This window comes from Ochotona curzoniae, unplaced genomic scaffold (assembly GCF_017591425.1).
Source record: "Ochotona curzoniae isolate NIBS_2020 unplaced genomic scaffold, NIBS_Ocur_1.0 scaffold_4505, whole genome shotgun sequence".
In the NCBI taxonomy this organism is placed as follows: Eukaryota; Metazoa; Chordata; class Mammalia; order Lagomorpha; family Ochotonidae; genus Ochotona; species Ochotona curzoniae.
The window spans coordinates 46597829-46613804 of record NW_024467118.1 but is presented as its reverse complement, the minus strand read 5'-3'; the positions used below and the strand labels follow the sequence as shown (position 1 = coordinate 46613804).

At 47.9% G+C, this 15976-nt stretch overlaps 1 protein-coding gene across 1 annotated transcript in view; it reads right to left on the bottom strand.

Moving 5' to 3' along the window:
- WWC2 (WW and C2 domain containing 2) overlaps positions 1-15976 on the bottom strand; it is a 185491-nt gene continuing 169515 nt past the window's right edge. The window contains exons 22-23 of the mRNA XM_040966156.1: positions 4132-4259; positions 1-249 (exon numbers count right to left, since the gene is read on the bottom strand). Of these exons, the coding sequence (XP_040822090.1) occupies positions 183-249; positions 4132-4259 (195 nt within the window). The 3' untranslated portion in view covers positions 1-182. The remainder of the gene's footprint in view (positions 250-4131; positions 4260-15976) is intronic.

Genomic DNA, 15976 nt, shown 5'->3' with positions numbered 1-15976 from the left:
TTTTTTTATAAATCAACATGATGAAAATAACATGTGAAATAACAGTTTTTCAAGAGTTGACAATTACATTACAAAAATAATAATAATAAAAATAAAGTAAAAGGAAGAAAGAAGACCAAAGTTCAGTCTTTCACCCTCCCTGACTGAGCGAACAGGTGAGCAAACAGCATCATGAGTGATGGTCACACGTCGTCTGCAGGCAGCGTGGGGATGCTGATCTTGGCCCTGGTGAAGTAAGCCATCTTCTCCCTAGAGTTGGAGATCAGAATACTGACTTCAAGATGGTGTCTGGAATACTCTGCGACCATTCAGACAGTTCCCAAGAATACCAGAAGGGTCTCTGGGAGCTCAGCAAGGAGTTCTTCTCCTGAGGTAGAGTTCCATTTAGAATCTGTTTCCAAGGTCTTAGGCACAGCAAATCTCACACAGACCAAGCCTGTAAATTGCCCTTAGGATTTGCAATACAACACAGTTTTTAAGTCACTACAGGTTTGATCTGGGGATGGAACTTCCTTTCTTTGTTTATTTTTTTAAAAAATTTGTTTCCTTTTTAATTTTTAAGAAGGATTTATTTATTTGAAAGGCAGAGTGACAGAGAGAGGAGAGGGCCACACAGGGATTCGCCCTCTGCTGGTTCACTTCCTAAGTGGCTGCTGGAACTGCACCAGGCTGAGGCGGGAGCCAGAAACCTCCCCTGGGTTTCCTATGTGCATTAGCAGGGAGCTGGATCAGAAGCAGAGCAGCCAGGACTTGACTTGGCGCTTGGATATGGAATGGTGATGTTGCAGACAGCTGCTTTCCCCACCGGGATCAGGGCTTCTGAACCAGGTTAGAGGTGATCCAAAAGAACCCAAGTCCTACACAGAAACTTCTCAGTGATCTCACAGGGAAGCACAGGGCAGAGGGGAGTTCTGTCAAACCATGACTACGCTAATGCGGGGACATGCTGCTCAGGGGTGGTGTCAGGACTCGGGTGGACTGAGAAGGAATGTGACTATCCTTACAGGAAAAGCAGCCCTGTAGCCTGAAGCAGGCGCAAGGAGGAAAAAAGCCTGGAGGGCAGAAGGGCAGAAAGGCGGGTTGAGCGGCTTCCAGGTTAGAAGAAAGGTAGGGGCACCTGAACACAGCAGCGCTGAGGGCCTCGCAGTTACCGAGGCAGGTGGCAAGACAAAGCTACTAGAGTGACCATGGGCTCTGCGTCAGTGAAGCTGAGAGCTGAACTCGGGCACTGTAGGGTAAGACAAGGTTGGGCCAAATGCCTGCTTCTCCTATGGGACTCTTTTTTTTTTTTAAGATGTATTCCATTTTTATTGGAAACTCAGACATACAGAGAGGAGAGATAGAGAAGATCTTCCATCTGATGTTTCACTCCCCACGTGGCCGCGATGAGCTTAGCTGGTTTGAAGCCAGGAGGCAGGACCGTCTTCTCGGTCTCCCATGTGGGTGCAGGGTCCTAAGGCCTTGGGCTGTCCTCGACTACTTTCCCAGGCAACAAGCAGGGAGCTGGATGAGAAGTGGGGCCGCCAGGAAACTGTGCCAGGCCCTCCTATGGGATTCTTGCTGTGTAACTTGGAAAATGAGAAGGCCACGCAGCCCTGGGTTCCCAACCCCAGGTTAAATGCTCGGGCCCCAGTATTCCACAGTTTTTCAGTACTGAGTTGGGTGCCAGCAGCCAGGTCCAGGCCTTGTGGGTACTGCCATGCCTCCAGGCCACACTGCCCCATCCAAACCTGTCCTTCTCACCCTTCCCACCTGCTTGGTGACATACACCAGGGTGTGCTCTATGGGAGCCCAGGAGGCTTATGACTTCTTTGGGTTCTAGCAACAATAGGGAGTGGTGTGCTTCTCCATGATAGAAGCTGCTGCATGCCTTCCTAGTGACCACAGCAGCAAGGACACAAAGGTATCCTGTTCATCACCACACCACCAGTTCTAAAACACAGGCAGGGGCCGGCACGTTGGCTCACTGGCTAATCCTCCACCTCCAAGTGCCAGGATCCCATATGGGTATTGGTTCATGTCCCAGCCGCTCCACTTCCCATCCAGCTCCCTGCTATGGCCTGGGAAAGCAGTCGAGGATGGCCCAAAGCATGTGACTGCACCTGTGTGGAAGACCTGGACGAAGCTCCTGGCTCCTGGCTTTGGATCTGCTCAGCTCCGATTGTCTTGGCCACTTGGGGAGTGGACCAGCAAATAGAAGATTTTTCTGTCTCTCCTTCTCTCTATAAATCTGCCTTTCCAATAAAAATAAATCTTAAAGAAAGGAAGACACAACCAGTAGTGGTACTAGCTACAGCTGGGCATGTGACACTGCAGAAGAAATGTCTAATACTCGACTAAAATGTCACACGGATGAGTAAAGGTCTGGCAGTTAAAGACATCCACGTATTGGGTTTGATTCTGAGCCCAGGCTCTTGAACACAGCTTGCTCCTAATGCAGACCTGGGAGGTAGCAGCGAGGGCTCATGGAAATGGGATCCTGCCATCCACAGGGGAGACCCGGCTTGCTTGTTCAAGCCCAGGCCCAACCCAAGGTGCTGCAGGCATCTGGGGAAAGGACTAGCTGGTGGGAGTTCTGTCTCTCAAACACTCAGCAAAGCAAAAGGAAGGGGCTGTGAGCCTCACACAGCACTTCCCTTCCCTCCACTTCCAGACTCATGGCAGTTGGCCCACCTGTTGCCTCTGGACTCACTCCACTGCCTGGCCCCAGGGCCGCCTCTTCACAATGACCCCTGTTGTGCCATACAGCCACCTTGCCACCTCTCCCTGCTCTCCTCTCTGCTCTCAGTCCCTCCCTTCCTAAAGTTTCCTCGAAGTCAAACCCAGACCAAAACTAACACAAAACCAACGACCCTGAGTCTTTTCTGTCTCCTTTGACCCAAACCATCCCTGGTGTGGCCACTGACAGCTCCTGCTCACAGGTCTGGGGACACCAAGTTCCCCAGCTCTCTTCTGCTGTCCTTAAGTGACAACACTTCCCTCCCAGCCCGTCCCCTCTCACCCCCTGCCATGCCTCCTGACATTATTTTGCTCTGTGTTCATCCATGCTGGGTCCCCACCAGGTCACCTCCCCTGGGTACCTTTTCCTGTATTCTGGGATATCAGCCTATTTCCATTGCAAGAACCACGGCATAGAGGCAGAAGCCCAAGCTTTTCTCTTGCATCCTGACCACTAATTCCGGCTTAGGTGTCACTGTCCCTTGTCTGTTGTCCGGGCTGTCCATCCTACCGGGACTGCAGACCTGACATCTGCAAGGTGAACTCAGGAAGCTCATCCAAGCCTGCTTCTCTCCGCAGTCAGGGCAGCGCTGGCCCTGCAGCCCAGTATCCCACATACCTACAGCCTCTCCCTCCACGCAACCCCCACAATCTGGCGTTCCCTTGCCAACTTCTCTCCTGGTTTACTTTCTACAATAGCTTGCCAATAAGCTCCCCCCAAAATGCCACCCGGCCATTTCCTGCAGTGCTCCTTCGCTATCTAAAACCACAGCTGACAGCCTCCAGTGACAGCTGAGGCCTGGTGTGGTGTGAGTCTAATTCCAGCCAGCAGGCTCCCCTGCCAGCAGCTCCACTCCACACATGGAACACAGCATTGGTGTCGAAGGTTCTGCACCCCAACCCAGGCTGCCCCACCTGCCCTGCGGCTGTCTGAAAGCCACCATGCCAGGCCCCTGGCACACATGGATGGAGAGCTCCTGCCTGTTTTCACAGGTCCCTCCTGGGCCTTCATTCAGCAATCAGGTCTGATTCCCTTGCCCATCCCCCTGCATACTGGGCATTCCCCTCCCCCAGCAGAGTGGGAAGTGCAGGTTCTTTGTACCAGGGGACCCAGCTCTGCATGTGGTACCTGGTGGCTCTCCGGAGATGTGTGTCAAGTGAGCAAGCAGCCAAACCCCACCCATGGGTGGCTCTTTGTATACCGTGTCGAGATTTCTTGGTAATGTGGGAGGGGTTCCTAAGAGCTGGGTGCCTGAGGGGCCAGGCTTTTGCTGAGACTTCAACTCTGCCAGGTAAGTTTGGAAGCCCAGCAAGGAGCACGCATGAACTTATATGTCCAAGTTAGGGCCCCGGGGCTTCCTGTCTCATGCCCTAATACAAGCAGACGACAAGAGGACAACAGCACCATGTTACCTGAAGGACTGCACCTGCTGAGGCACCTTCCGGCTCTGCTCCCGAAGCCGACACACGTCCTTGGAGGCTTGTCTCATCAGTTTCTCTGCATTCAAACCCTGCTTCTGCTCTTCTTTTGACTGCTCAGCCTGGCAAAGAAAAACAAAAACCCAAAGGAACCCGTAAAACATTGGTTAGAATCTCAGGCTGTTTGGCTTGAAAGATTACAGGTCAGTGAGCAGGGTGAATTGGGCAGTAAGTGGGGTGGGGTCCACGTACCCCAGAGAACAACAGCCATGAGCCCATGCAGAGGAAGATCAGGTATTGATTCAGCAATGAGTTTATCCAAATTACATAAAAAAAGAAAATCTTACTAAAGGGTTAGGCACAGTGGCATAACAGGTGAAGTCACTGCCTGTGCCACCAGCATCTTACAGGGGCACAGGTTCAAGTCCTGGCTGCTCCACTTCTGACGCAGCTCCCTGCTTATGGCCTAGGAAAGCAGCAGGGGATGGCTCAAAGCCTTGGGCCCCTGCTTCCCTGTGTGGGAAACCCGGAGGAAGCTCCTGGCTCCTGGCTTCCGACTGGCCCAGCTCTGGCAGTTGCAGTCATTTAGGGGGTGATCCAGCAGATGGAAGATCTCTCTTTCTCTCTAACTTTTCAAATAAATAAAAGAAAAAGTCTTAATCTGAATGACTTTAAAAAAAATTACATCTGGAAAACCCAAGAACCCTCAAAATGAATCTGAAAACCACATACAGCGCAGTTTTTAGGAGACAACCACTGTTCACATTTTGGCAAACCACTTTCACCCTGGAATCTTCTCAGTTTTGGGCCACTTAAAAAGTTGCTTGGTAAAACAGAACTTAGCAACCAAAATACGGCACACATGAATGTGGAGCTCAAAGAACTAAGGAACGGAACAGACCCATGTAACTGGAAGCAGATGGAGCGTCAGGCTGCAGGTCGGCAGCGCCTGAAGGCAGCGGCACGCGGCCTTCCACCGGGAAGGAAACTTCTGCCCCCTTTGTGCTTCGTGTGGACACAGTAGGACAGTGTTCTTTCAAATGTTTTTTTTTTCCCCTTTAAAGATTGATTTATTTATTTGAAAGAGTTAGAGTGAGCGAGTGCGCGCTCTATGTATCTGCTGGTTCACTTTCTTACTGTAACACTTTTTCATGACATTATCCTTTTTTAAGAGCAGTTTAGGTTTATGGCAAAACGGAACAGCAAATGACAAGTCCCATGTACTCTCTGCCGTGAACATGGGCAGTTTCTCTCTCCGCCACCCTCCGTTCCAGTCAAGGAACACGTCAGAGTCCACAGTCTACACCAGGCTCTACCACGTTTCATTCCGAATCCCAGTTGTGCGTTTCCATTAAATGGGAAAACATGGCTTTTGTATATTAACCATGTAACCCACACCTTGGCCATAGTTACCAGTTTAATCTTAACTTCCCTCATACACTGCACACCCTTTGTCTGTCGTGTGGCTGCAGCAGCCAGGACTCCTGACATGTTCGAGAGAGGGACCGATGCGGGTGCGTGCTTGCCCTGCTCCTGATCTCGCGGGGAAGGCCTCCACTTTCTCGGCCCTGACTGCAAAGTTGGCTGTAGAGTCCTGCAGGTGGCAGTGTCCTCTCTGGTCCGACTTCATGGCATGTTTTTTTATTTTTAAATTTATTTATTTTTATTGCAAAGTCAGATATACAGAAAGGAGGAGAGACAGAGAGGAAGATTTTCCATCCGATGATTCATTCCCCAAATGGCCGCAATGATTGGAGCTGCGCTGATCTGAAGCCAGGAGCCAGGAGCTTCTTCCTAGTCTCCCACATGGGTGTACGGTCCCAAGACTTTGGGCCGTCCTTGACTGCTTTCCAAGGCCACAGGCAGGGAGCTGAATGGGAAGCAGGGTCACTGGAATACGAACTGTGCCCATACAGGGATCCTGGAACATTCATGATGAGGACTTAGCTGCTAGGCTACTGCACTGGGCCCCACTGAGAATCTTTAATCACAAAAAAGTGCTATTTTTTTTTTTTTTTTGGCATCTATTGATATGATCATTATAATTTTTTAAGGTCATTCATGGGATGAATTACATGAATTCATTAAAATGCTGAACCAGCTTTGCATTACCGGGACAGATCTCCACTGGCATTGTATAGAATTCTTTTTTTATATTGTAGGATTAGACTTGCTAATATTTGCATCTATTTGATGACAGACAATAGTCCACAGCGTCGCGGGCACTATGTCTGCATGGTGTGGCTACTAGGGTGATCGTGGCCTCACAGAGGGAGTGAGGATGTATTCCCCTTGCCTCTGTCCTCCAGAACAGCCTGGAGAGAACGGCCAAGGCTTCTCCCAATAAGCCTCCTGGAACTAACCAGTGAATTTTAGGCCTGTTTTCTATTTGAGATGGTTACTTCCTTTAAAGATTTATTTAGGGTCTGGCATGGTGGTCTAGTGGCTGTGGTCCTCACCTTGCATGTGCCAGAATCCTTTGTGGGCACTGGTTCATGTCCCAGCTGCTCGACTTATCTTCCAGTTCCCTGTTTGTGGCCTGGGAAAATGGTCGAGCATGGCCCAAAGCCTTGGGACCCTGCACCTATATGGGAGACCCTGAGTGGCCTCCTGGCTCCTGGCTTCAGATCAGCTTGGATCTGGCCATTGCAGCCACTTGGGGAGTGGTTTTTCTTTGTTTCTCCTTCTCTCTGTAAATCCGATGACTTTCCAAAAGCAAACAAACAAATTAATAAATCTCTAAAAACTTTATTTAGAAAGGCAGATGATAGAGACAGAGATTGTCCATTTGTTGGTTCTTTTTCCAATGTGTACAACAGCTGGGGCCAGGCTTGGCTCAATCCATGTGCCAGGAATTTTATCTGGATTTCTCATGTGGGTAGTAGGAGTTCAAGTTCTTGAGTCATCATCTATTTTTTGCTTCTCAGGTACACATTATCAAGGATCTGGATAAGTGGAAGAGCTGGGACTCAAACTGGCAGCTGCCGTGCCACAGTAAAGGCCCCTGGAAGATTACCAAGCATTGATTTAATTTCTTTAGGCCTATTCTACTCATCTCTTTCCTTCCTTCTTTTTTCCTCCTTCCCTCCCTCCTTCCTTCTTGGAGTGGGGAATTAAATGCACATGCCAAGAATGGAATCCCTCCAAAATGATCAGCATAATGTATTAACAGAAAATAAACATCTTACAGAATCATCACCCTGGTCAAGAAACTGAATCCTGCAGTTCTGAGGCCCTTCATATTGATCACTATCGGATGTCTATGGGAATCATTTTTCTTGCTTATCTTTACATAATTTTTCTTTGGAAGATATTATACTAAACTTTCAATTTTGCCTATTTCATGCAGTATGTGTATAATGTTTTTAAAGATACACAGAGAAGGCAAGTAAGCCAGAGTTCCCATCATCACTCACCAAATGGGCCAAAACAGTTGGGCCGAGCCAGGCCAAAGCCGGGACTGGGGAGTGCTAACCAGGTCTGCCATGTGGGTGGCACAGATCCAACCTTGAGCCAATACCCATGCTGCCTCCCAGATCTGCATTAGTAAGAAGTCAAATTGGGACGTGGGTGCCTTTCCTGGCATCTTTGGTCAAATGTCTGCGCCAGGAATTATTAAAAATTAAAAATTTTTTAAATTAAAAAAGGACACATTCCCAGAATACAGCGTGATATTTTACTCATGTACATTGTGTAATCATCAAGTCATGTTAATTAAATTACCTGTTGCCTTGAACTTTTAGTGCACAATTCCTTATAACTCGAAATTCTCTCTTCTAGTTATTTTGAGACCTATATTAGATTATTATATTTATTTACTACCTCACAGAATAACAGAACAGCTCTGACTGTTACATGTGTACCTGTTGACCAAACTCTTCCCTTCCACCTCCCCTCTACTCTGCAGCCATGGTAACCCCTGCTCTATTCTCAACTCGTATCTCTCATCTCAACACAAAAATCAACTCAAAATGGATTCAAGACTTCAATGCAAGCCTTGACACCATGGAACTACTAGGTTAAAAAAAATAAGGGAAGTACTTCAGGACATTGGCTACGGCTGCCTTTTGGATATAACATCAAAAGCACAGGCAACAATAGTAAAAATTGGGCCTGCCCCATGGCAGAGAAGGATAAAATTCTGTCTGCGGCACTGGCTTTTCATACAGACATTGGTACATATTCCAGCTGCTCCATTTCTAGTCCAGCTCCCTGCTTATAGCCTGGGAAAGCAGCAGAGGATGGCCCAAGTCCTTCCCTGTACCCAAGTGATAGACCCGGAAGAAGCTCCTGGGCTTGGATTGGCCCAGTTCTAGTCACTGTGGCCATCTGGGGAGTGAATCAGCAGATAGAAGATCTCTTTCTCTTTGTTCCTCCTTCTCTCTGTAACTCTGTCTTTCAAATACAAATAAAATGATTTTTTTTTTTAAATTTTTATTGGAAAGGTGAATATACAGAGAGGAAGAGAGACAGAGAGGAAGATCTTCCGTCCGATGATTCACTCCCCAAGTGAGCGCAATGGTCGATGCTATGCCGATCCGAAGCCAGGAGCCTCTTCCGGGTCTCCCATGCGGGTGCAGGTTCCCAAAGCTTTGGGCTGTCCTCGACTGCTTTCCCAGGCCACAGGCAGGGAGCTGGATGAGAAGCGGGGCTGCAGGGATTAGAACCGGCGCCTGTATGGGATCCCGGCACATTCAAGGTGAGGACTTCAGCCACTAGGCCCACGGTGCTGGGTCCAAGATTTTTTCTTTGACTCAAAATAAGCATGCTTACTCTCCAAACATTCTTGAATTTTCCAGCTGTAATTCTGTTACTGATTTCAAGCTTAAAGTCACTGTGGCCTGAAAGCAGACCCTGTAGGATTTCTATATTCCTTTACATTTGTTAGTATGCTTCAGGACCCAAAATATGATCTGTCTTGGTGAGCTTAATCCGCTGCTGTCGGATAAAACAGTCTGTGAATGCCATTTATGCCCAAGTGAGCGAGGGTGCAATTAATGTAACTACGTCCACTGATTTTCTGTCAGCAGGATCTGCCCGCTTCTGATGGAGGCGTGCTGAAACAGCACCTGCAACAGCAGAGCAGTCTGTTCTCGTTGCCTGTTTTCACTTTGTGCCTCATATACACTGGTGTTGTTAGTGCATTCCCATTAAGGATTGTTATGTCATTTTGGAGAATTGACTGTTTATTAGTTATTAATTAGGCACAAATAGTAAATATTGCAAACAACCAATAATAAAATAAAACTCATGAGTTCTTTAAAGCTTAAGATTTGATTGCTTCTAGGGCCTGGCGGCGTGGCCTAGCAGCTAAAGTCCTCACCTTGAACGCCCCAGGATCCCATATGGGCGCCAGTTCTAATCCCGGCAGCTCCACTTCCCATCCGGCTCCCTGCTTGTGGCCTGGGAAGGCAGTAGGGGACGGCCCAAAAGCTTTGGGACCCTGCACCCATGTGGGAGACCTGGAAGAAGTTCCTGGATCCTGGCTTTGGATCAGCATAGCATCGGCCGTTGTGCTCACTTGGGGAGTGAATCATCAGACGGAAGATCTTCCTCTGTCTCTCCTCCTCTGTGTACATCTGACTTTCCAATAAATAAATCTATCTTAAAAAAAATTTTGATTGCTTCTAGAATTTTCTACTCAATATTTTCAGATCATGGTTGGCCTCAGGTAACTGAACATGAACTTAGAGATAAGGGGGCGATACTGTACATGAGCTGGCTTTTGGTGTGCTTTAGGAAAGCTGCTTTAAGAGAAGGGATTCTAAGTAAGATTTTTCTGTCCATACAGGGAACTTTCCTTCCTCCGATTCCTTCCTCCCAGGAGGCCACACAGTGTTCAGGGAGGCTGCCAAAGCAGGACTGTGACTGGGTATGTGCGACACTCTGCCTTGGGCCTCTTTCGTGTATTTCCAAAGTACCAACCATTTCCTCAGGAAGGCTTGGGACATGGCTGGCACCAGACATTCTTTTAAATGATTTCTGCTCCTGCCTTGCTTTTCTCCACAGCCTCTTCATCTACAGTGCTTATGAACTGTCTGCCAACCTAGTCCTCAAGCCTCAGCAGCCAGCACAGAGTCGGTGCTCCGCAGATGGGTGTGGGATGAATCAGCAAGAAGCTCGGTGGGGAAGCTGGGTGTTCAGAAGCTCACCTTTTCATTTGGAAGGCATTCAAAAGACAAATGATAGAATCAACAGAAGCATTTTTAGCATTTAAAGACTTTCAAGGAGAAAAACACAATGTAACAGAAAAAACGGCATTTGGTATGAAAGGCAATTCACAGACTAAACGTAAGTGGCCGGCCTGGTGCGATGGCTCAATTGGCTAATCCTTCCCATGAAAGCCTCAGGATCCCAAAAGAGCACTGGTTTGTGTCCTGGCTGCTCCACTTCCAATCCAGCTCTCTACTTGTGGTTTGGGGAAAGCAGCAGAGCATGCCCTCAAAGCCGTGGGACTCTTCACTCACACAGGAGACCTGAAAGAATCTCCTGGCTCCTGGTGTCAGCTCTGGCTGTTGTGGCCTTTTGGGGAGTGAGCCTTTAGACTGGAACATCTTTCTATCTTGCCTTCTTTCTGGAAATCTGCCTTTCCAATAAAAATGAATAAATTTTAAAAGAAAAAAACCCCACAAAACCAAAAACCACAACACAACAACCCAAAATGACCGGTTTCATGTTTTCACAAACTGCCCAGTGAAGCCACAAAAACCATTCCTGCTCCCGAGCAGCAGCTGCCACAGCCGCGGGCTGGGACAGGGTCTGCCTTGGAATGGGACAGTGGTGAGTCCGTGCCGGAGTCTGAGGAACAGTGTTCCACACTGGCAACCACACAGTAGGTGCAGCTGCCCGTGGCAGCCTTAACTAGTGAAGAACCCGTAGGTAAGGCCACACAGAGTGGAAGTGAAAAGAGGGCACGGAAAGCTAGGCCCACGTGGGTCTTCGGCAGGTCACCGGGCTCAGTTAAGGATACAGAGTTGGTCATGTCTAAAGGAACTGTGTCAACAGCAAAGGCAGGGCCTGACGCGGTAGCCTAGTGAGTAAATCCTTGCCTTGCATGCCTGGGATCCCACATGGATACAAGTTTGTGTCCTGGCTGTTCCATTTCCCATCCAGCTCCCTGCCTGTGACCTGGGAAAGCAGTAGAAACTTGGGACCAGAGGCTGAGACGCAAAGGGGGCTTCTATTTTTTATTTGAGCTAGTTTTGTGTTAACTTGGACTTACTACAGTTAGCATGTGCTACTTTATTTTTTTAATTTTAGAATATTCTCAAAGTAAAAGTATATTAAACTCACCTAAAATTAGCTGATACAAAGTGCTGTGGCCCTTGCAGGAAACATGGGACATACTTCTAGAACTCAGGTGCATTCACGCTGTATACAGAAAGCCGAATGTCACTCCGCGGACTGGAACTTTTCCGTGCACTTGGCTAATATTCATCTACTGCCTGAATTCTGGTTTTATTCCACCACAGAAGATTCATTTCTGGTTTGTTTTTTAAACTGTTCTTCTTCTCTCTTCTGAAAAATTCTGCATGCACACGCTGCCTGTATTTTTAAGTCACAATTCTCTTGTTTGTTTTGTAACCAATGGCGTAGGTTTAGCTGCCATTTGGGGTTTCTGAATTCATGTGATTCAAGTCCAAGGGGGAGCGAAGCTCTAGTTTACTCTCATACAATTTAGTCAACTATCTTTAGTCAGTAATGAGTGGCTGTTATTTAGGTTTCAGGAAAGAAACTACTGATTCATACACAGAGAAATTACTTCTCCCATGCTGTGGCACATCAAGCTACTCAATTAGTAACTATATTAAAATATTGCTGCTATTCAACTTATTGGTAAAGCAGCATTAAAAGCTGACAAAACTTCAAACATGCACTTTCTGACTGACCTGAAACGGACAGAGAGATGAGGAAAATGGAGAGGAGGGACACAACCGCTGGATTACATGTAGGGAAGGTCCATTTGGACCTGTCCGGAAATGCACTTCATCAGCCCGAAGCCCACCAGGCTCCGGGACTCTGTCCCTTTCCCTGTGGAGGAGAGGGGGTCACCCCCTTCCCATAGTGACCACAACTATGACAGGGTCCCCAAGCTAACCACAAACACCTGTGCTTTTGAGGGACTGCAAAAATTCCTTTGAAACTTGGCACTTTTTCGCACAAAATAAGACTGACCACTGAGCACGTGAAGATGTTTTTATTTTCCCTGGTGAGTAAGAACAGATTTTTGTATCTAAGTGACAAAACCTGAGTGACAAGCACGTGACAGAATTTTAACAGCTGTTAACAGTAACCAAATTGGCAGGTAGCTAAATCTCAGTGCATAATGTCATGGTAATCAGTGACATTTATTTTGTTGAATGAGGTATATTGATATCTTTGACATAGTATTTATTTTTTAAAGATTTTTATTTATTTATTTAAAAGAGAAGGAGGGAGGGAAAGGGAGAGATCTTCCATCCACTAGTTCACCTCCTACACAGCTGCAATGGCTGGAGCTGGACTGGTCCAAAGCCAGGAGCCAGGAGCTCCTTCCAGGTCTCCCACCCGGGTGGCAGGGGTCTGGGCACAAGGGCCATCCTCCACCGCTTTCCCAGGTGCATTAGCAAAGAGCTGGGTAGGAAGTGGAGCAGGGGAGTAAGTGACCACTGGTTCACGAGGACCAGAAGCTACTTCTTAGGTCTAGACTCCCGAGTCTGTGACTGTCATTTGGTTTCCGTGAGGGCCGAATGAGCTGCATGCAACAAGGCCACGTGGTTTCCTTACGGTTGTGTGAAGCTTTAATCGGGGCTGGTGTTGAGCACAGCAGTGGAGCTGTCACCCGTTACATCAGGTTCGAGCCCCAGGGGTTCCACTCCTGAGCCAGGGAACGCAGTAGCAGGCACTCAAGGCTTGGGCTCACGCCACCTGGGTGGCAGACCTGGATGGCAGCCATGGCTGCTGTGGCCATTGAGAATACAGATTTTAGGCACACCTCCATCTCGTCCCTCTCTCTGTCAATCTACCTTTTGAATAAATATTATCCTTTTTTTTTTTCTCTTCAAATAAAGCCTAAAAGAAGGAACACAAGCTAGTGTTAATTTACAGTCCGAAGCCTCTTGTTCTGTTCCTAAGGGAGCTGTACAACATATGAGGATGCTAACCAAGCCTTGGCTTTTATTCTGAGCTATAAAGCTGACTTTTAACCACAAAGCATGAGGCTATGCAGTGTGACCCTGAGCTCTGATAGCTTTCCTGGACAAGAGAGGCTGATGCAGGCTCTGCTGCAGGCTTCGACTCACTGCTTTACTAGCAACCGTATTTTCTATGGCAATTGGCAGGCACTTGGCTCGTCATTAGGCACTTCACGATCACCTTGCTGAAAACGTCATAAATCCCCCAAACTGCAGGGGAATGGTGAAAATGAAAAGGCCACATGTGAGGGAATATGTGTATATGCGTGTATGTGTATGTGTTTGCCTGTGTAGGCACTGGTGTGTGTGTGTGTGTGTGCCTGTGTGGGCACTGGTGTGCCTGTATATGTATGTGCGTGTGTTTGCCTGTGCAAGCACAGGTGTGCAAGTTGTGTGTGTGTGTGATATATATATTTTCCTGCTCAAGCACAAGCGTGAACAGGTGGATATGGAGGTGAAAAGGAAGCAGGAGAGGCAGGTCAGGGGTTTTCACAAACTTGTGCGGCCATAATGACAGGCACACTATTGGAAGTCTGTTCTCACAGAGCTGGTTATTACAAATTTCAGTGCTGAGAGAGAAAGGTATGCAATTTATAGAGTCGATATAACCACAGGGTGGGTAAAAATAAAAATACAAACCACCTGTGCCTGGAGGCCAAGTCATCGAAGGTGATATAAATGCTCCTTGTTTTGTGAACTTTTTCTTCACTGCCACTAGCTAGAAGGAAGCAAAGACGGAGGGGCAGTGGGTTTGCCGGGCACTGCAGCGTAAATGATCTGCCGAACATCAGGTGGAAATGTAAATGCCACCAGCACAGGCAGGGCCTGAGGGCTCCCCAGAGATGGGGAGGCAGCTCCTATCTGCATCTGAGGGTTCGCTCCCTCTCTGGTCCTTCCACCCTGGGCTGTGGGCTGACACAGGATCAAGGCCCTCTGCTTCCCTGGGTCTGGGATTTGAAGTCTAATTTCTGCTCTTTATCGACTATGCAGTTAAGACAGTTTCCTACAGTGAGGTGAGAAGTCAGCTCCACAATAGGAAGAGCTTCTGGGGTCACACTGCCCCCAATCTCAGCATTAGTAAGGGGCTGCCTGTTCCCTGAAGGCCTGGCTCTTCTGGGCCACATAGACTTGTGCCTCCATAAATCTTGGCATCTTCACTTTTACGAAAAGCACATTAAACGTGACCTCGTCCAGATCACAGGATTTTGCAACAAGAAAGGATCCAGGTGGCCATCGAATCCAATACTCCCATTTGATGAGGAAGTACATGAAGTCATATGAAACCATGGAAAAAAGTGACAAAAGTGCAGACAGGTATATTTTATATGGGTTTTATAAAGCAGACTAGCTTTTAACTGTTTGTTGTAGGAAAGGAAGGAGAGGTGAGTGAAAGGAAAAGGGCAAGACAGAGGAGGAAGTGAGCAATTTCAGCAAGGAATGTCTGCAGTGGAACCCCAGGCACTCGTGGCCTTCCTGCCTTTGCGGTCACAATCTCTCTTGTTTCACTTGGACTCCGTGCAGGACCCTCCAGCTGTGCCAATGACTCCTCCCCTGAGAATCACCAGGCTAGCTGGAGTCTGAATTACTAATAAAAATAGGGTTTGGGGTCTGAATTTCAACTCTCCTGTCAAGGAATCTGTGCTGAACTGTCAAGAGAACCTCTTTATGGTGTTAACTGTTGTGATCTAGGGATTAGCAGTCATGGTACAGGCAGAGCTACACAGGAGCAATTAAGTCCTCAGCGTTTAGTGGCCCTTCATTATTCAATCATCTCAATGTTTAGTTAAGCTGGAACTGTTATGGGAACCTGAAAACACAGACACCTCTACCACTTCTGCACACCAGCTCCCATTCCTTGACCTCTCCATTGCTCTCACGGTCACCAGCCCTCTGCGAGGTCTGCTGGTCCTCATGGCAGTGCCATCGGTCTCTGCCTTCCTGTCCCTTCTCTGGCACCTGCTGTGGGCTTCCCCACTGAAGCCTAAGTGTGCCATAAACTTGCCTGGCACATATTTACACACACACACACACAGAGAACAGGTGCTTTGTCCTCCTCTCTGAAAGGTTGGGTGATGCAGTTGGCATGGATTCTAAAGCCCGGTCCTGGGGGAGCAAGCAGGCAACACTACTGGTGGCAATCTCCATCCTTGCTTGTGGCCTGGGAAAGCAGTTGAGGACGGCCCAAAGCTTGTGACTGCACCTGTGTGGGAGATCTGGAAGAGGCTCTGGGCTCCTGGCTTCAGATCGGCTCAGCTCCAGCTGTTTTGGCTGCTTGGGGAGTGAATCAACAGACACTGTCTGCCTCTCCTCCTCTCTGTATATCTGACTTCCCAATTAAAAAAATAAATCTTTTTTAAGAATCCAATCACTTTTGCCATGATGGCTATTGAAGGATGTAGAGTTTCACATTACAACACTAGAGGGAACAAGAAGCCCAAAGATCTCTGGCTGTTGTGGCTGCTTGCTGCAGCTGGAAAGTACTGGTGTAGCTCTGCACGCCTTTGAGTCGCAAGGGTCAACAGACCATGAGGACTTTAAAGTTGGGTGCAGGCTTCCAAGACCATGAAGTTACTGTTAATATTGAAGCCCCCATGAATGGAAAGAATGACTAGTACAGAGTTTCTATTTCAGATATGAACACAGCCCTGCACTCTGTAAAGACTCCT